Source organism: Seriola aureovittata, chromosome 14 (assembly GCF_021018895.1).
Source record: "Seriola aureovittata isolate HTS-2021-v1 ecotype China chromosome 14, ASM2101889v1, whole genome shotgun sequence".
NCBI classification, from domain to species: domain Eukaryota; kingdom Metazoa; phylum Chordata; class Actinopteri; order Carangiformes; family Carangidae; genus Seriola; species Seriola aureovittata.
Window position 1 is genome coordinate 4,673,770 of NC_079377.1, and position 20,418 is coordinate 4,694,187.

The 20,418-nt window shown below is 42.1% G+C and overlaps 1 protein-coding gene across 6 annotated transcripts; it reads left to right on the forward strand.

Moving 5' to 3' along the window:
- Window positions 1–429: 429 nt before the first annotated feature.
- Window positions 430–19,126, forward strand: ikzf1 (IKAROS family zinc finger 1 (Ikaros)). 6 transcript variants are annotated; one of them, XM_056396123.1, is made up of 8 exons: window positions 432–1,584; window positions 6,161–6,214; window positions 6,381–6,494; window positions 12,687–12,956; window positions 14,538–14,705; window positions 16,295–16,420; window positions 16,881–17,012; window positions 17,525–19,126. In XM_056396123.1, the coding sequence occupies exons 1-8, from the start codon at window positions 1,290–1,292 to the stop codon at window positions 18,232–18,234; spliced, it is 1,869 nt and encodes a 622-aa protein (XP_056252098.1). In that variant the 5' UTR covers window positions 432–1,289; the 3' UTR covers window positions 18,235–19,126. The 6 variants fall into 6 exon arrangements, with proteins under 6 accessions (XP_056252102.1, XP_056252098.1, XP_056252097.1 ...); XM_056396122.1 differs by having other exon boundaries at window positions 453–1,584; window positions 16,878–17,012; XM_056396124.1 differs by lacking the exon at window positions 16,881–17,012 and having other exon boundaries at window positions 455–1,584.
- The last annotated feature ends 1,292 nt before the right edge of the window (window positions 19,127–20,418 follow it).

Sequence of the window (20,418 nt, forward strand, 5' to 3'; positions counted from 1 at the left end):
GGCAGCCTCCCACGAAAGGTGACTCAGCAATCCAGCACACACAGCCTCTCCTGAGATAAGAGTGCTCTGTGGGGCCTGATGACAGTGGGATACTGGGAAAAACAGTCACAAGCAGAGAAAAGAGTGGAGTATAACCACCAAGGAAACTGAGTATAAACCCCTGTAACTCCATCAGCAGTGAATATATACAGTGCAGGGAGGGAAAAGCTCAAGCTTAATACTATAATCTCTAACTTAAAATACGGTAATTATGGCAAAGATCCACTCCAGCAGATATTCATATGAGATAATAATGGCAGGACATATTTGAAAATGAGAGGTGAGTAGTTATTTTAGCCAAACGAGAGGTGTAACTCATTATTTATTTAGAATTTCCATCAATATTAATCCACAATTTATATTTCTTTTAATAAGTTCAGACAATATATATAGGCGCCCATCGTTGTCTGGATTCAACTATAAAATAGTACGAGAGACTGACAGTCAGATTGGCAGCGTAAGAAAATTGGAAAGTAGTTATTAAACATCTTAAAAGGGTCTGTGTATAGTGATATGTGGCTGCCGCTGTTTTAATACTATCAGTATGAATGATGGGACAAGAGAGGGAGATGTATTATTGCAGCCTATCCAGAAACATGTAGCTGCAGACAGAAAGGCTGAGACGGTTTACTCATTTACATTTGAGCAGTTTCAAGTCACCTCCAAACAGTTTTGACTTTCTATTGTTAAAGTATGACATTGATGGAAGCATCTGAAACTAAAATATCTCTGATGGGTTTGGACTCACACTGTTGGTTTATACACTCCTGCGCACTAAACCAGAGGGAAAACCACATTTCAGTGAGAATAGAGCATATCTGCATGATGATCGTCTGCAGGACTGAGCCTCTGACTCAGGGAGGATGCTCTCAGTTTACATGCGGCTTAAGACCTAAAGTAACAAAGAGTAAAAAATGTTGAAAAAAAGAAAAAAATGTGGTCCAGTTCAGACATAAAGCCGGTTCTGGACACCTGCCGATGTGATGATGTGGGACAGGAGGCTCTGACTCTGAAGGGAGCATCACTGGAGAGGAAGAGTAAAGATCATAGAGAGAAAACAACCTCATTATATGGGAAAGAAAACGGTTGTGTTAATTTCATGGACTGCTTCAGTGTGCCAGAACAGGTGACAGACGGGGAGCTGTCCAATATGCAAGTGAGGAGTCCCCCTCATCAGCTTCCTCAGTGAGAATGAAATAAATAAACAATGAACGGTCCACTCTCCTCGCGCGCCTCATCCCATCTCATGCATGGCTGCCAGTAATGGTCTACTGGGTGTCAGCTTTTATTGGCACGGCACAAAGCAAGTGCCAAGGACTCGGTGGCTCGACTCCCCGTTGCAGACTCGGCCTGTGGATAAAAGCAAGCAAAATGCCTCAGACGAGCTCAGAGACATAGTCATGTTGGGCTGGAACGAGGAAGTGCAGTGGAGAGGGGAGGGACTCAGGGCTCAGCTCCATGGGGCCGCCGCGGCGCTGAGACCTTCTGCACATGGAGCCGGGGAGAGTTGGAAGAACTTCATACTGCAAACTCAAGGAATAGCAGGTAAAGTGACTTCCACCGCGCTTTTCAGCTCCACACTGATCTCAAACACATGGTCCAGACCTGTAAGACTGAGGTAGCTCGCTCTCGAGATTTTTTAGGAGACATTTGCACCTGACTGGAAAAAGACTCCTTGTAGTTTCGGTGCAGGTGCGCTGCAGCATCAGATCCCGTTTGGTCCGCGTATTTTTCTGCTGATCAAGGACATGTAACAGATAACAGTACTTTTCAAAATTAAATACAGGAAAAACAATATTTTACGGCGATATTTGTTCCTGTAGAGCCAGTCATTTAAGAAAAATAATGGGATGTTCCTCATTTTCCATGTGTATTTTTCTTCTGGGAACATGTGGATAAATTATTTCACATTGATTTACATTTATATAAAAATACTAATCTAATTTCTAACATGTCCTACTAATTATCTACGCTATGTCGTTATGATTTCAACCTGTTTCATACAATTTTATCCTCCTGTTGTAGCACCTGTTGCAACAGCTGTGCGCACTCAGTAAACTCAGTCTCTGTATCTGGACTTTCATTCAATATTAAACGATTTTCTGGAAATAAAAACTTTTTGATCAAATTTGTCGAGGGCCCCAAAAACAAAAAGCAAAACAAAAAAAAACCACCAAAAAAAATCAAACCGAATGTGAAAATATGTCAGCGCTACTTAAACAGGAAATCAACACGCACAGACTAAAGGCTCCTATTTTCAATGTCTCAAATAAATCAATAATCGATAAATCTGATCATTTTGCCATACCGTTACGCTTTGTATTCACTTGTTCGAGCCACTGTCTCAATTAAACGTCTGAGAGTGTGAAGGGGTGAAAAAAAAAAAAAACGCGCACACACATGTAGGCAGGACTGCTGAAACTTTTTACTCTGGGGTGGAAAGTCGCTCATCAACGCCCAGACAGAAAGGCTGAGGAAAGTAATTGTTTGCTTCGTTTTTTTTTTTTTTAACACGGGTAAAAACCTAAAGTTCCTGTTTGTGGACGCCTAACCTCTGTAGAAAATATTCAAAGTCCCACTTGGGCTTAAAAATATTTCTCAAATTAAGAATGAATCCCGCTTGTAATAACTGTATCTCGGCGGCAGTTGTAACTGGGTTTGTGTGAGGTCAAAAATCGAGCCAGAGAGTTGTCATCTCATTTTAAACTGTGACACTACGAGAGCTTCATGTGCTTTATGCGGGCTATAATGTGTATTTTATTTTTTTTTAATTTTTTTTTTTTAGGGGAACATTTTTAGTATGAACTAAAAGTATGAGTATGAACTATTTAAATTTGTCATCGACTTAGTAATTTCACTAAAATCAGACTTAAACGCAAACGTTCGACAAAAAAACTCACACTTCATGGAGAAGTAAGTTCCAGATGTTACAACTTGGAAATGAAGCCGAGTACCTGCACAAACAGGACTTGCTCAGGGCTCAGTTGGAAAGAGAAGTGCTGAAATTGCTGCAAATCTGTCTGCAGCTACATTATCTTTCTTGTCAGTAGAAACAGAAGTAGGAGGGGGGCGGGGGGTTGCAGAGGAAGACAGACAGTTATTAAAATGATTGTACTGTCTGAATAGCAGAGTAGTGAAGTGTGTCAGATGCAAATGAAGGAAACTTCTCTCCAGCGCACCTTTACTCTCCCCTCACCCCCTTGACGGGCTCCCCACAACACATCCGCTAACGCTATCTACCCACTTACACCCATACATTTCATGAATTACTGATGAGATCTCCATGTGCACATGAACAAAGGTGACCATGTACCACATTGCTTGGCAGTGTAGGACAATCTCTTCTCCTAATGATTGATAAGGAAGCCATAGCTTCGACACTTCTCATGAAAATTATTAAATTACTGACTCAGATATTTTCATTATTCGTCAGTAAGTTTGCAAAGTGGAAACTTTTAGTTTATGATTAAACACAATTTGAATTATGAGTCATATTGTTTGTTTGAGAATGGAATTGGAAACTATCTATCTATCTATCTATCTATCTATCTATCTATCTATCTATCTATCTATCTATCTATCTGTCTGTTTAAATGTTTTATTGCAGACAAAGTTAAAGTTATCATAAGCAGAAACATCTAAAAACATTTAACACGAGCCTCTTTGGTCTTAACTCACACAGTTATTTTTGTTTTAATGATTCATCAATTCATTAAAGGTAGCAGACTTAATCAAATTCTGGCTGTGGCTACACCTACTGTCTGAATATTATTTCAGTTTTGTAAACTGCAGGAATTAAGCTTCATTTAGTTCTAACTGAAACACTGAAGAATAGTTGTTTTTGTTGCATCTTTTTTCCGTTTTTCCTTCATGTGTTCCTGTATTAACTGGTCACGTTAAATGTGTTGTGTGTTTACTCCTGGGTACCCAGACTGTGTGCTGGTGTGGTCCTCAGTATCTGTTAACGGTTTCGTTGTTTCTCATCTCCACCCTGCTCCCTGGTGTAGCTTTTGCACCTCACTATGAGCAGACGCATTTGACTCCCTCCCCACCCCCACCCCCCACCAGACACACACACACACACACACACACACGCACGCACGCACACACACACACACACACATACACACACACACACACAGGAGAAGGACCGAGAATTCTGTCAACCCACAAGCCTCTTCCTGCCTCTCCTCATTTGACGTACTCAGACCAAAACTTTTCCAGTCCCCCCTGCACTCTGTGTCACAAGTCTCAGAAGTCTTTTCTGTGACTTCCACTTCACTGGCTCATAGATTCCACCTGCCCCCAGTTCACACACACACACCAACACACCTGGTTACAACCAGGACATGAGCAATGAGGGGTAACAATCCTGCTATTTTCATTGTTTCAGTTTGATTCAATCACATAAATGAGAAAAAAGCTCATGTGGGATAAAAAACTTTAAACTGCTCGGCACCTGCGTTTAGTAAAAAAGAAAAAAACTTCAACTTTTGGCAAAGGTCAGTTCCAGTTCAGTTCAATACTTGGGGGCACAGTGTCTAAAGGTTCAGGTACAATCACAAAAGATACAGGAGGAAGTTTAACCAAAAAAAAAAAAAAGTGACATGATTAAATAAAAAAAGGGCACGAAAGTAGCTCCACTTTCTCGAACAAAATAGCTACTTCCTGAATATTCTACATGCACCTTACTTTCCACATGCCTACGCAAGTGGGTTGTGGCTGAATGTAGGAACTCTCTTTTTTATTTCTGTCGAAGCCCCCCCACCGACACATCCGTGTTTCCCCTCGCAGCCATCTGCCCAGAAAAAAAGGGCACATGAGAATATACCTCCCTCTGTACCCGACCTCCAAACTCCAGATGCTGAAGAACGGCGCTGCAGAGTCAGAGCTCAGCGCAGTGACACGCGACACCCATGTGTTGTGCTGAACAAATCATCTGCACCAGTGACCTTTGCCCCACCACCCCCTTCACACTTGCATCCTGGGCGTCTGCAGGCCGCCGAGCTCCTGACTTGACTCCGCAGAATATTGTGCGTTGCGACAGAGCGGCCCGGTCGCTTCCCACTATTTGTTCCAAATGTGTGGAGCCATCTGTCAGTAAAACAGGAAGGCCTAGGTTCCCCTTCTCCCTTGGGCTCGTTTCGCTATTTTCGGGAGCTTCACTTCTCCCTGTGTGGCTGCTTGGACTGGGCAGCGGCCCCACCGAGGGCTTCTTGAAGTGGCGGAGCTGGGGCTGAGGCTGTCGGGCCCATCTGCTGCAGGCTTGAGGGCCATCCATTATTAATGGGGCCACGAGCACTGGTGACTCCTCAGATATTCAGCCCTGGCCGGAGGATTGCTTCTGGACTCGACTGCCTCCACTTGCTAAAAAAATTAATAAATAAAGAGAACTTCTCCGTCCCCTGGCCTGCTTTTCTGTCTCTTTTCTTTTCTTTGCTGCACCGTCCTGTTGCATTTGCTCCTCTGACTCCTTGCCCTCCCTTTGCTATCTGCTTCTCTGTCTCTACGGTATATCCATCTTCTCGCCTCTTCTTTCTTCTTCTTCTTCTTCTTCTTCTCCTCCTCCTCCTCCTCCTCTCACTCTCTCTCCCCCTCTTTGTTTCTGATTGCGGTTTGCATGCATCTGTGCTCAGGCCGCGGGCTCAGCGATGCATGCTCAGTAAATTAGAAAGAACACGAGCACCGATCAGCTGGGCACGGCAAACACCCGCATCCTCGGTGACCTGGGGCCAGTTAATTTTCTGCTTAATTTTGCGGCAGTCAGTTTGCATTTTTGGATGATTACGTGGCAGGAAATTAACAATAAATAACAAATGTGGTCTGAAAGCTCATTCCCAGCAAAGTCGCGCTACCAGTGGGCCCCATCAGCCGGAGCCAAGCCACTTTCCAAGCCCAGTCTCTCTGTCAGACTTGTAATGAAAATGTCTGTAATTCTTTGTAATGTAATGTGGGGGACAGTGGTGTGTCTGCGGCTGTGACAAGAGCGATCTCGCTGAGGTGACGGAGTCATGCCGAGAAGTACACCTTTTACTCCACTCTAGCTTTTTATAATGTTGTTTTCTCGTCCTGCACTTGATTAAACTTACACACAAATACATCTCCCTCTCTCTCCCATTAGAGTACTTGCACCGCATGGAGACAGAGGAAGCCCAGGAAATGGCCCAGATGCCAGGTAAAAGACTGCAGCATGATTGAGCCATTGAGTGCAGAAAGTAGATACAATAGGCCCGCAGACAGGCTCTTACACCCACCTGGGGGTAATTTTGCCTCTTCTGAATGAAACATGTCGAGGGGTTGCGCGGTGAGTGACGGGTGTTTGCTGGTGTGTGTCTCCCCAGGCAGGGACAGCCCCCCTGCCAACGAAGCATCCGAGGAGGCAGAGGAGCCCATGGCCGTCCCCGAGGACCTGTCAGCCGGCTCCGCCCACCAGCAGAACAACAGAGGGGACAAAGGTACGAGGCAAACGCACCCACAGCCAGTCAGAACATCACTGATGCTTGTGTAAATTAGTATCAGTGTGTGACTACTACATTAAGTAGAGTGTATCCCATGAAGCGGCAATGAAAATGAGTCAAAACCACAGCGGTGCCTTTCCCAGCAGTAATGTATTCACTCCCAAAGCATCCAAATCAGAGTAAAACGGTTACATGAAAGTAATGTCAGTATCAAAAGAATAACATATATATGTATAAAAAAAGCATAAAAAGGTTTTCATAACTTAATCCCATACGTGCACATCCAGTGGGAGAAATTTGCCGTTCCAAATCCCTTGGAAAAATTAATTTAAAGCTGCAAAGAGACACATTTAGGTCATTGGCAGAAAAGGTAAAAAAAAAAGAAAAAAAAAAAAGTCTTTGATCCATGGTATGTCGTTAATAAGCCGAATCTTAAGGAATAGCTAATGTGGCCTTGATTTGAGTTTGTGAACATCAAGCCAGGGAATATCATGGTGAAAATAAGGATGAAGCATGCGAGTGGGGATTCGCATCGGCAGTGTAAATTTATCTCAAGTCCTCTAACGTGTGTGGTGAAATCATTATTGGTCATTAAAGGCTACATGGCAGCAAGACTTAACACACACAGGACAAATAAGTAAGTATTATTTTGCTCGTTACTTTTACTGTTTATTCCTGACATTAATAGTCCATAAATGTCCAAATCCAACCCACAGTTATTGAATGAATTTATTAAATCTGTATTAAAAACAAAGATAGGAGATATATAGAATCAAGTTTGAGGAAATTCCTTTAGATAGAATATATCTTGTTTTCATCGAGACAAATGATTTTATTTCATACAAACAAATAAACAAACAAAAAAACCACCGAAAAAGAAGCATGACAGCTCAAGTTCGACGATCCTATCAGGGTTTTTCCACTTATCCGGATAACGGTGAAGATTAAGCAGCGCTCAGTCGAAAATAATATATGAGAGGAAACTGAAATAGGATGTGTAAGAGTTTCCTAAGAAGAACTTGCCATCAGACAGTTTCAACACTCCTGGAGATAAAGAGTTCAGGAAGAATGCCAAGCTGAAGGGAGATCAGTGCATCACTGCACCACATAGGTCACACACCTGCACACACACACGCACGCACACACACACACACACACACGCACACGCACACGCACACACACACACACACACACACACACACACACACACACACACACACACTGTTTTACTTTACAACTGTTGAGTTGTCATGCAGGAATTTCTGAACACTCGAGACCGAGCGCTGCGATGACATCTAAAGGATGAGACCGTGTTATGCAGAGTCAGGCAGCGTGTTTAGAGCCACGTTTCATCTCATCTCAGGCGACTGATGGACGTTTAGTACAATCTGGGAAAACGGGAAACAGTGATAACAGATGATTTAAATGTTTAACTTTCATTTGCGGCAAGTAAAGACAGTAAAGAGGGCAGGGCCGGCAGCCGACTGTTCAATCCCTATTCAGTATGATCACTTCGCATGAGTGTGTGTGTGTGTGTGTGTGTGTGTGTGTGTGTGTGTACATGTGTTTATATAGGGAGAGAGAAAAAGAGCCCAAAGAGCGAAAGAAGGGAAGTGCAAGTATCTGGTAGATCTATGCATCGCTGCCTCTGTGATAAAAGCCCAAATGAGTTATAATTATCACACAGGATCATGTGCTGCTCAGTTCTCTGTAATGAAAAAGGCAAAACGCAGGGGGGCTATATGTGGGACATGGGACCTCAAAGTATCGAAAGCTTGAAACCTCAAAACCCAGGTTGTTTCCTGTAGCAAATAAGTCTTCACAGCCTGGGATCATTATTGTTGCTGCGTATTCACGATGTTGCAATCCACACACGTATGACTCCAATCGTGAGGGAGGTTCATATGTCAAAGTGAACACGATTTTGTTTTCAAAAATGTTACTGCTACTGTTCAGTAAATTGTCACAGAAAAAAAGCAAGGCTGAATAGATTTGACCGTCTTACGCGGCTATAACACATTTAGTTAAAGTCACAAGATGGTCTTCGCGACATCCCGGTTGAACCATTTCTCTTTCACTTTCAGTGATTCAGACAGAGCCTTCGCTATTTCAGAGACATGAGACTGAGAGGGAGACTGAGCTGTCTAGTTCCCGAAAATATGGAGGCGAGTTTTTTTTTTTTTTTTTAAGTGTGAGGGGAAAAGCAGGCTGTTTTTGGTGTTCCTGCAAGTCGTGTTGAGTGTGCTGCTGGCGTGGTTTAACACATGTGGTTCCACTACCTTGCACATAGGGTTATTTTCAGGCAGTGAGAGCAGCACAAGTCAGTAACAGGAACCTCCAACAGGCTCCCTGTGTCTCCACTAACACACAACTAACACACTTGCTACCTTGCTTAGTATCTGCTATTGGTATAGCTTAATTATTTCTTCTTTTTTTGGGCCACTAATGCTATAGCTTTTTTAAAAAAATATATGTGTTTGTCACAGTCTTTTGTCACCTGTAATCTGAGGATTAGATCCAGACCAGGTTATAACGATTTTATTGCGACCTGTTTGTTTGTCTACTATGTGATCTGACAGTTGCTTCCCAAAAAGAGCTAATCAGGATGTGTGACCGTGACAAACATGATATAAAGTAAAAAGCCTTCTTCCTACTCCCAGTTTAGTCACAACTTCCCCATATCCATGAGAAGCTTTCATGGTTCCCTTCTGTCTGCCTCAGCCGGCTGATAACCTGAGAGCTTCACTGCTGTGACAGATGTTTCAGGAACTGACAACTGCTGATAAACATAAAAGTTTTTTTGTGCATTGTTCCAACTGTTCATTTTCCTTAAATCAGTGAGAATATACAAAATGCCTTATGTACAGCACTCATCCGCTTGAGGGTTTAAACTGTTGTTAAATTGATTTTTTTGTGCTGGATCAGTGGCTGCAGCTACACGTGCAGAGAAATGCCTCTCACTAATACAGAGCAGGGCAATAGTCTGATTAAGCCTTTTTATTGATTTACATAATTTTACTACTCTCCTCTGACATTGGAAAAGTGCAAAAGTTATCCAGAAGATTGTGGCAATCAGTGGTGTTGTGGCTAAAACCAAGAATTAAATAAGGAGGGTTGAAGTGGTGTAGTTTTGCTTTCGAGCTCTGTGATATGCAAATGGCCCGAACTCGATCACTTGCCCTCAAAAGTCCCTCCAGCTTAATTTTTTTTTTCTGACAAAGACATCACTATTAAAGTGCTTATGCCTGACTGAAAACCTTAGTGGTTGAAGTGAGAATTTCATATGCATGTTTTGCAACATGTGCAAAGTAAAATCTCCGAAAGAAAAAAAAAGAAGAAGATGACTCTAGCTGCTCAGTGCAAGAGTAATTGTCTTTCACCTCTGCAAATACAGTGAGCGGGACACGTGCACAACTTGACTGTAGTTCACAAAATGTCATGGTAGGTGTAAATATGTCTAGGCTATGTGTAAAGATGGAGGATTAGCAAAATTCATTTTAGAAAAATAGCAATAACATTTTGAAAAGAAACAAAAGCAACTTGAACACCATTGGTGAGAGAGTGTGTGTAAACTAGTTGAGAGAAGTTGAAACAGTGAGATAAAAGTAACTGATAAACAGTTGAAGTAGCTAGCTAAAAGCAATGGACAGTTAAAATAAATACTGTTAGCCAAATGTAAGCAGTAGTTTGCTAAAAGTAGTGTTGGATAAAATAGTTAGCTAAACGTAGTAGATAAACATATTAAAAAGTTAACATATGGTGGATAAATGGTGTAATATTTGAAAGTAATGGATAAATTACTTAAATATTTAAAGAAAAAATAAAGCGAAAGATAACTGATAAATAGTTAAAGTAGGTATCTCAAATTAAGGGGAAAGTTTAGTTTGCTAAAAGTCATAGAAAGGTGCAGTTGGTGTAGATGAAGGCGCTGAGTTCATGTGACAGGACTGATGTGAACTGTTGAGTACCAAGTTATATCTGTTAATGCACGTACAACCAGACCATATGATTGCATAATAGTTTTGTGTAGACGTATGACAGATTTACGTTTACATGCATTGTTATCATCATTGCATTGTAATTACATCTTAGATGCACATGTAGTATGTTTGGTAACACGGTTCTGCACCATAACTCATCGTCATCTTTTGCACTTCAACAGAATTTAAGCAGCTTTTTGCTTTTACACAGTGCAGCCTTTCCTTCTCTTTGCGTGCACGGTCTGTTTTTGTCTTATCTCATCTGCTCAGCAGAAAAACCAGAGAGCTTGTCCAAAAAGTTTCAGCAGCCGAGCAGATGAGGAGATTGTTTCTCCTGCGACAGAAAATAAGAAAATTCTTGTGAGGAGATGGATGATCAGATTATTTGACTTTGATCGGAAAAACGATTGAAAGCATCTTGTGGTCCTGTCCTCAAATTATGCTCCTCCTGTTGTCCATGGGAAACATTATGTGTATCAGGGGATTTATGTTTGTGGCTCTCAGTGAAAATGAGACTCCTGCAAAAAAAAAAAAAAAAAACCAACAAACAAACAAACAAAAAAAAAACCTGTTTCAGTTACAGGCTGTTTTACAATTCCTTTCCCGTGCTTCCCTTTCTGTCACTTCTCCATAATTCTTGGTATTTCAGTTAGACAGGCCCTCTTTCTGAAGCTTCCCCTTTTCCATAGATTCCTATATTTCATGATTTCCACTTCTTCCTCTTCAGTTGTACAAACAGAGGTAGAGGCATGGGGAAATCAGACTGCCAACATGACATGAAAACCACATACTGGGACTTGCAAGATCAGTCAGTTCTCTTAAACGTTTCTAAAGTTCTCTGGTGGGAAAAAGAAGGAGCTAGCATTTAACACTCAGGGCACTTCTCTTTTCTGATCACTTTGGGAACACCAGACTAGAAACAATACATCTTTCTTTTTAACACTTCCAGATGAGAGTTGCCATTCATGAGTCGTACAGCGTTTACTTTCTGTTCTTTAAAAAACTGGAAGTGTCAAAAGTAAGGCAGATCAAGACCCCTGTAAATGTACAAGATGGTGAACAGGCTTTATGTGCATATGCGCGTGTGCATATGCGTGTGTGTGTGTGTGTGTGTGCGCGTGTGTGTGCGTGTGTGTGTGTGTTCGTCTGTGTGTGTGCAAGTGCGTGTGTTCATCGCACTCTGTTGCTCTGATGCACACCGCTGTCGTCCCTAGTTTCGCACTGCTTCCTGTGTCTCTGTTTCCTGTTTATCTTGCTGTCATTTCTTTCACCAAAAAAAGTGTGATTGTGTGAGATGATCTGTGTGTTTCTTCATTTCTCATCACTGACGTGCTCAAACAGTAGAAACGCTGCTCCACCTGTGTATCCTTATGAAATCTACAGTGATGCTTTGAAACAAATAAGCAGCAGCAGTGTACAGTTTAAATGTGCCGGCTGTGGGCCGATCTTATCTGCTGTTTGTTTGTTGACTTTTCACAAAAACGCCTGAAACAGGAGGGGAAGGTTCTTGAAGTTTTGATGCAGCATCCCGGTAAACATGAAAATGTCGTATTGTGCACTAAAGGAGGCCTGTCATTACAAAGCTGTTGTTGCCCTAGTTTATAGTGTAGTGGGTTGCGGTGTTGTTACGACAGAAGAAAGAGTGGATGAACGGAGCCACACTGACTTCTATACTGTGCTGAATGAATCTAAATAAAGGCATGACATTTTTTTATCATGATGAGTTTCAAAGTTCAGTTTCATAGCTATAAATTACAGTTCGAAGTATTTATAAAATGAGTCAGTAACCGTGTAATTTATAAGTAATGAATAAAACGTGTCTCATTCAGACAAAAAAAAAAGGGTAGGTGAGATAAAAACAAAACAAAAAACTTGTTTATCAAAGTATCTCAACAAGATAAAAAGCCAAACAATAAGAGAAAGAATAAATAAAAAAAAATATATAAATTATGAAAAAGATTAAATAAGATTAAGAACAGCTCTAACCAACAATGATAATGACTATCAAACTCAAACCAGGCAAAATGAAAAAGGGGTTCATCTGTAAAGCAAAAGAAATTCACATGCATTTTCAGAAGTGATCACTTATTATTCTCATGTCACAGTATCAATATCACACTGATAAACTGCCCATCTTCAGCATATAACATCATGAAAGAAGCATGCTCGTATTCTAAACCGTGGCCCCCCCCCTTGCCCTCTTTTCCAGCCTGTAACATTAAAGTTGAGGCTCGCAGTGATGAGGAGAATGGGCTGGCCTGTGACATGAATGGCGTGGAGGAGGACGAGTGCGCGGAAGACTTGCGCGTGATCGATGCCTCGGGGGCCAAGGTGAACGGCTCACAGCCGAGCCCCGAAGCCAAGGCCTTCTCCTCGGCCGGCGGTATCCGGCTGCCCAACGGGAAGCTCAAGTGCGATATCTGTGGGATAGTTTGCATTGGCCCCAATGTGTTGATGGTGCACAAGCGAAGCCACACTGGTAAGCCACCTGCAATACTTCTTGCCCTTCCTTTGCACCCATGTTCACTGTCAGTATCAGAGAGGTGTCCTCCCTAGATTTAGAGCAGTTCTTTTGACTTTAAATGGCGAAAATGAGGAGCTCAGAGTTGTTGTCTCTTATTATATTTTGGCATTAACACAAACAGTCTCACAGTAGCAGCTTTTCCTACACATAACAATTAAAATTACTTGTAGAAATAAGACTCCAGAGCCTGTTCTTATGTTTTCAGACACCCTCATACTCAGTTGTAGTTGGCTCTATGCATGTAGACCCTCCTATCGTGCGTGAAATAGACTCTGAGCATACCATTAGCATTCATTATTGTTCATCTAAATGACTCTGAATCACCACATGACAAGCAACAGCAACTGATCAAATTATTGTGCGATAAAGTAGCAGAGACGAACTTGGTCCTAAAAAAAAAGAAAAAAAAAGAAAAAAAAAAACACGCCCTCAGTTCCTCAGTTGAGAAACAGGATATCTGCTGCAATTAATGGGTATCTCCATAAAGTGACAATTATCCGGCTATTAAAAGTTTTTCAAAATTCAAAATTGATATTCTATTGTAATGAAGCCAAACCAGTGGTGGGGAACATTTTTGAAAAAGGCACTTAACTGTCAAGCTTTAGAAACTAATGAAACTCAAAATGGAAGAAAGGAACACTAGACTAATGTAAATGCAAAAGAAAGTACAATAAAGGATATAATGAAGTGCCTCCTATTTAAATAGAAAATATTCTGTGGTGAGTCTTTGCTCCTGAAATGCATTTTTAATGAATTTCCTTTTTTATATATTTTTGCTGCTTCACTGGTGACTCTTATTTTATGGGGGGCCTTTGAAAAAAAAAAGAAAAAAAAGCCATATTAAAACGTTCTCACAGAATGCCACAACACTCGGAGAGAGGCTGGATATTGGTTTATTCCAGAGGCGCTGATCAGGAAGACTGGCTCTCAACACAAAGTGTTTCCTTCGCTTTATTCAAATGAGGCTGAATTTGCATTGTGATGTGCCGCTCTTATTTTAGAGACGAAGAAGAGTAAAAAATGAGATTTTCAGATCAAATTGACCTAGGCAATGGTGCATTACGGAACTGGCAGGCTGAGTCTGAAAGGCTCTTGTTCGATCAGAGTGCCAGAAGTCGGTGGGGCAGGGGGAGCATGGAGAGATGGAGTGTCACTCTGCTGTGAAACCCTCCCACAGGCTGCTGGATCGCTCTCTGCCCCGGAGACGCTCCATCATCCAGCTTGTTCTGGCGCTCGGGATGCTTGTAATGCAGTGACCCCGCATTCCCACAGCCGCAGCTTTTTCTCCACGTAGAGAAGACAAAGACTTTGTGCTTTTATTGTTGTCAGCGCAGGGATCAAACATGGTGAGATTAGGGAGAGCAGTGCGATCATGAATCATGAATTGCCTGATACATAAAAAAAAAAAAAAAAACATAAAAAAGAAAATAGGGTGCCAGTTAAAACAGACAAGTTCTCATTTTTTCTGTTCTTTTTTCTGTGTGTTATCTGCATCTTTACAGTAGAGTGTGCGTCTGTTGTGTTCTTGTCCCACAGGAGAACGCCCTTTCCAGTGCAGCCAGTGCGGTGCCTCTTTCACCCAGAAGGGTAACCTGCTGCGCCACATCAAGCTGCATTCGGGGGAGAAACCCTTCAAGTGTCACCTGTGCAGCTACGCCTGCCGCAGGAGGGACGCCCTCACCGGCCATTTACGCACCCACTCGGGTGAGTACGCAAAGGTCACACACACACACACACACACACACACACACACACACACACACACACACTCACACTGCAAACTTCTGCACTCATGGTAATTCAAGGAACACTGGGTGGAAGCCTATACAAAAGGCATGACATGTTCTGCAGTGCATACAGCGACAGCCCAGGGCGATATAAGGGGAAGTTGACAGGGTGTAGATATGGTGTCACTTTTTTTTTTGCAAATGCTTTGCAGAAGTATGTGTTAATGAAATGTTTTGGGTGTAAACAGTATACTTACAAGGCTGCTCTGAATAGCTGAACTGAAAAGTAAAAGGTTAAGCTGCTGAAACTTGGATATAGACATGGAGATTATGATGCACAATGCTCACAAAATTGAAAGTAGCATGATCAGTGTATTGAATTATTTGTCTCAAGCACTTTTTAAAGTCTCCACAAGTTGGCATGCTCAGGTTACTGAACTGAATTAAATGAAAAGCAAAGGCTGCATGTAAGGTAGAGCATTGCATTCAAACTGTGGCAGCCTAGGGTTCAAGTATATATGATATTAAAGAAAAGAAAATTATCATTATATTATTATTAGTTCTATTATAGAATGAAACTATTTTTGTTATTGTTAACAAATCCAATGAAAAGACCTAACAACAATAGTCTGTCTGTCTATACATTTGACTTCCCTACTTTGGCACTCAACACTAAGCTCATTGTTTCCATGTAAATCTTTAAAAACAGGTCACAAACAGTAGAGTTTTGTTTGTTTTTTTCATTTCCTAAAACAGCTGGGAAATGTAGTTTTTAATTTTTTAAACAAATGTTACTGAAATAGGAGTAAATAATGCATTTTTATGGAACTATTTTCAGCTGAGGATTTTTCATGCTGGTGAGAATTTATGACACCAGTTGGACAGTAACAGCTCTATGGCTCAGAGAAAAAAGCTGCAGTAGCAGTAGCAGCTCACACCCAGGGCTGTAGCCAGAGTTTTAGAAGTCCCGTCCCCCCCGTCCCCCCCCCAACCCTAAATTTTATTCCACAAACTGTGGATCTAAATTTAGTCCAGGACTATATTTTTGTGGAAATAATCAATCCCTTATTAAAGTATCATGATCAGTTATTTTGTTGGTGTAAAAATAAAAGTAAAATTTGAATTGAGTCTATTGAGGAATCAGCTTATAAAATACCCACCTTATGTATGTTTTTATTTAAACAATGTAAAAATCCCCTCAAGTTGCTTCCTGAATTCCCCCAAGAAATACATAAGACATGACCCTGTTCATGTCATCCCAAGAAATTAAAATATCTGCTTGTGAAGTTTTTCCACTGGACTTTCCAGAGATCATCTGTGGGCAGAGTGGGCGGGACTGTCGGGTCTTCTCCGTGGGTTTCCTGTAGGTGGAGCTCTGACTCCTGTTCATGCTAAACACCCAGTTTCTCTTCTATTTATACAAATCAAACGGGAAATGTAAAATAAATAAAATAAGTGTAACTAAACCAAGAGAATATTCCACTGCTCTGTTTGCTGATAAAGTGTTGTTTTGTTTTTTGTTTTTTGTTTTTTGTTTTTTTTGTTTTTTTATTGTTTCTTTTGCAGTTGGAAAACCCCACAAGTGTGCTTACTGTGGGCGGAGCTATAAGCAACGCAGCTCTCTCGAGGAGCACAAGGAGAGGTGCCACAACTACCTCCAGTGCATGGGGTTGCAGAACAGCATCTACACAGGTTGGTGCCTCGTGAGACGCTCACTGCGCCTTCACCCAAATCTGATGACCTACTTTACCCTGTGCGCAGGACTGTGTATGCACGCGACAGCAGCGCACCATGCCGACAACGCTGCAGTTACTAAACACTCAAACAAGTCATATTAAATTCATGTCATTCCCATTCGAGTACAGGCTCCTATACATACTCTGCAGTCATGAATTAAATGAACACACTATAGAATACTCGAGATACTTAACATGTAAAAGCCTAGAAACACATCTACACTTGATCTGTGAGCATGGACAGATCCTATATTTACAGACCAAGCGCTTCACATGTGTCAGAATAAACCGCTCTGTGCTCTGTGAGGAAAACACCATCAGGCATGTGATATCATGCAGCAGTTCATCGCTTTAAACCCGACAAACTCAAACTACTTTGACTCTGAAATCTACTTCTCTGTCTTGCTTTCCAGTAGTAAAGGAAGAAAGCAACCAGAATGAGCAGAGGGAAGACTTAAGCCAGACGGGATCTGACAGAGCCTTGGTGCTAGACAGACTAGCTAATAATGTAGCTAAACGTAAGAGCACTATGCCACAGAAGTTTGTGGGTAAGGGCTGAAATCTGCTTCCTTTGTGATAAATGCAATGTTGCTACTTTTTGCTGAAAAAAAAAACAAGTGTAACTGCTGCACCTATGAAAGCTGCATAGGTGAAGCTGCTGTGTGTCTTGTGTTAATTATTTGAGCATTTTTCTTTGCTGCCTTGGCTCTGCAGAATGCATGCAGTATTTGCCAGATAACAAGTCTGTTTTTGCAGTTCAGCCTGATCAGGAATTCTGCCTTTAAATTGTTTAATTGCTGTTAGAAAAGATTTTGTGTTGATGTTTCCTGAGTGTTTAATCCTGGATATTAATTTTTACACTAAAATTTAACTTCACAACAAATGAGGGAAAGATAAAATATTAAGAGGCTGAAGGAAATGCCATATAAGACCAGAAATAGAGCAGAAGAAACAATAACAGTGAGTCAGCCTCAGCTAGAGAGGAGCAGGCTCAGTGTAAAGATGGTGAAATCACAGTGTGTCAGTAAAGTAGAACCTTCACGTCTCCTCTGTCTCTCAGGTGACAAACGTCTGTCAGACCTCTCCTACGATGGAGGAGCAGGCGAGCTGATTCAGCCCCACGTCATTGACCAGGCCATCAACAGTGCCATCAGCTACCTGGGGGCCGAGTCGCTCCGGCCCCTGGTCCAGACCTCCCCTGCCTCCTCTACTGATGTGGGCCTCGGATCCATGTACCCTCACCATAAGCCGGCGAATGACGGCCATGTGGGGACGGGCCACGGCCTGTCGGCCAAAGACAGTGCGGCTGAGAACCTGCTGCTGCTCTCCAACTCCAAGTCTGCCTCCAGCGAGAAGGACGGCTCGCCCAGCCACAGCGGCCAAGACTCCACCGACACCGAGAGCAACAACGAGGACCGTACAGGCGGGCCGGCCCCCAGCCTCATCTACCTGACCAACCACATCAACCCCGGGGTGAGGAACGGCGTCCTCCCTCTAGTGAAGGAGGAGCAGCAGAGGCAGTACGAGGCCATCCGGGTCAGCATGGAGATGGCCTCCGAGGGCTTCAAGGTGGTGACGGCGGACGGGGAGCAGGTGAGGGCGTACCGGTGCGAACACTGCCGCGTTCTCTTCCTGGACCACGTCATGTACACCATTCACATGGGCTGCCACGGCTTCAGAGACCCCTTCGAGTGCAACCTCTGCGGTCACCGGAGTCAAGACCGATACGAGTTCTCCTCTCACATAACACGAGGGGAGCATCGCTACTGAGCCCCGCCCACCAGGGAGCACACACATGCACACACACTTTCGCACAGATAAACAGGTGTACATATGGAAAAAAAAATCCCCCACAGATTCACTCATAGACATGCACCTGAAACAAGTGCATAAAAAACAAAATGTAAATTACACTGTTGATGTCTGAAAGTTGTGTTTTTTATACAAAGTATGCATGTTTGTTGATTATTACAAAATCCAATTCTATTCATTTCAAATGCCATGCTCAAAAGAAAGACCAGTTACTCATTTGTCTTTTTTAAATAAACAAAATATTGTGGAGTGAAGACGACACAGCTGAGGCTCCGTCCCACTTCATGTATTTACAGTCGCCACGTGTATAAAATGTATAAATGTGACTTTTCTTTTGGAAAACGAGGCAGCATCTTTATTTTTTCCTAGTTTTGAAATAGAAAAAATTTTCACCCATTCACTTAAGCATCTCTGTAGTGAAGTGTCTGAAACATCAGTAAAAGATTCTGCAGCTGTTTTTAGTGCAGGAAAAAACCTACTTTATTTACGGCAATCAATAAAAACTTAACAATCAGTGTAGATAACCTCACATTTCCCTCCCAAAGTGCTATTCTTGTATTTGTATCAACCTACATATTATTTATATCACATTTACACTCCTGTCTGTTTCTTTGTATTTATTATAATGATCGTTGTTTGTCTGTAGGTTAGTTTTTAAAAACAAAGTTGCATCTTTTTTCTGTTCGACTGTACTTAATGTATTTGAGGTGAAAACATGACTGCTGCTGATCCTGGCCTTTTTGTTTTATACCTGATGGCTGAGAATTGTTTCATACACAACATGAAGCTGAGCCATGTGAAGGGAGCTTTATGCTTGCAAAAAAATATCAATAAAAGATATTTTATATATGCACAAAGAGTGTGTGAATGTTTTTTTTTCTATAGCTGATGAGTGTAGAAATAAGATGCTTTAATTAACAGAGGACTATTCCTAGCAGAACTGCACATGGGTCCGTCATCATTATACTGTATATACATGCAAATGTTTCATGGACATGCAGATGTTTCATGGCAGATGTGTGCTTTTAATAGGATAGTTTTTCTTAACTGGATCATAATATTTGACAAGTAGAGTTAATGGAAAGTTTCTCTGAGTTTTACTGTATCATTTTGCCTTTTTAAGAAATATGGAGATTTCATTTCACACTCTCAAACCTTGTGAAATAATTAAGGTTGGATGTCATTCAAGCCGTGGCTCAGTCCTGCCTGTCAAGGAAGAGCCAACACAGAGTGAATGACTGGCATTTGTGAAAAATACAAAAACACTAAACACACTGAAAAAACATATAACAGAGGGGGAATAAATAAACACCTCTCCGTGTATATGGAGGTTATTGGGTTATTTTCCAAAGCAAATGTATTAATTTCTTCAGTGTTTTTATAGTTTTAACCCATAAATTCCATAATTTCCAATTTGAAATATGTATATAATTTACTGAGGATGCCAAACTGTCAGATAATACAAGGCTAACGCCGCAGTGGCAGCTCTGCACAGAGACCCTCATGTTAAAACTGTGACATCAAGAGACTAGACACACACAACAGCCTGCCGACATGTGCAGGCGTCCAGGACCTGAAGAGTCCGACTGGTCCTCAGAGGAGCGGCAGCGGCAGAGAGCTGGGACAGAGGCGATCAGCCACTGGAGCAGAAGGCCAGGTCCGTCTGGAGAGGCCCAGTCAGGGCCGCCATAGGACCTCAACGGCGTTATGCGGCGACAGCCTCGTCCAGATGGCTGCTGTGTGATTTAGCAGAAACGGGAAGCAGCTGTGGCCAGCGACGAGTCCCCCACGCTTGACTGGGACCCAACAGGGGAGGGAGGGCATTTGCATGAGAGGGATAATCTGGCCAACCAACTCAGGCCCTGCCAGGATCCAAGATCTCACTTCTCCTTTCAGCCAGCTGACTGAAACAGTCCTTTAAGAATCACAATTAACCAAATCCAATTGTTCTGTCAACAGGATCCCACAAGATGTTACTACTCAGGGTTTTTCTTTTCCGCCCCTTCACATGACTGTGTCCCATTGATGGAGAACACTATGTTCAATACAAACCTGGTGTTCAGGTGTCTATGAGTTGTCAGTAGTTCCACTAAAGATTCATTTCCCCTCTAAACTTCTCAGTTGGTGCAATTTAAATAACCG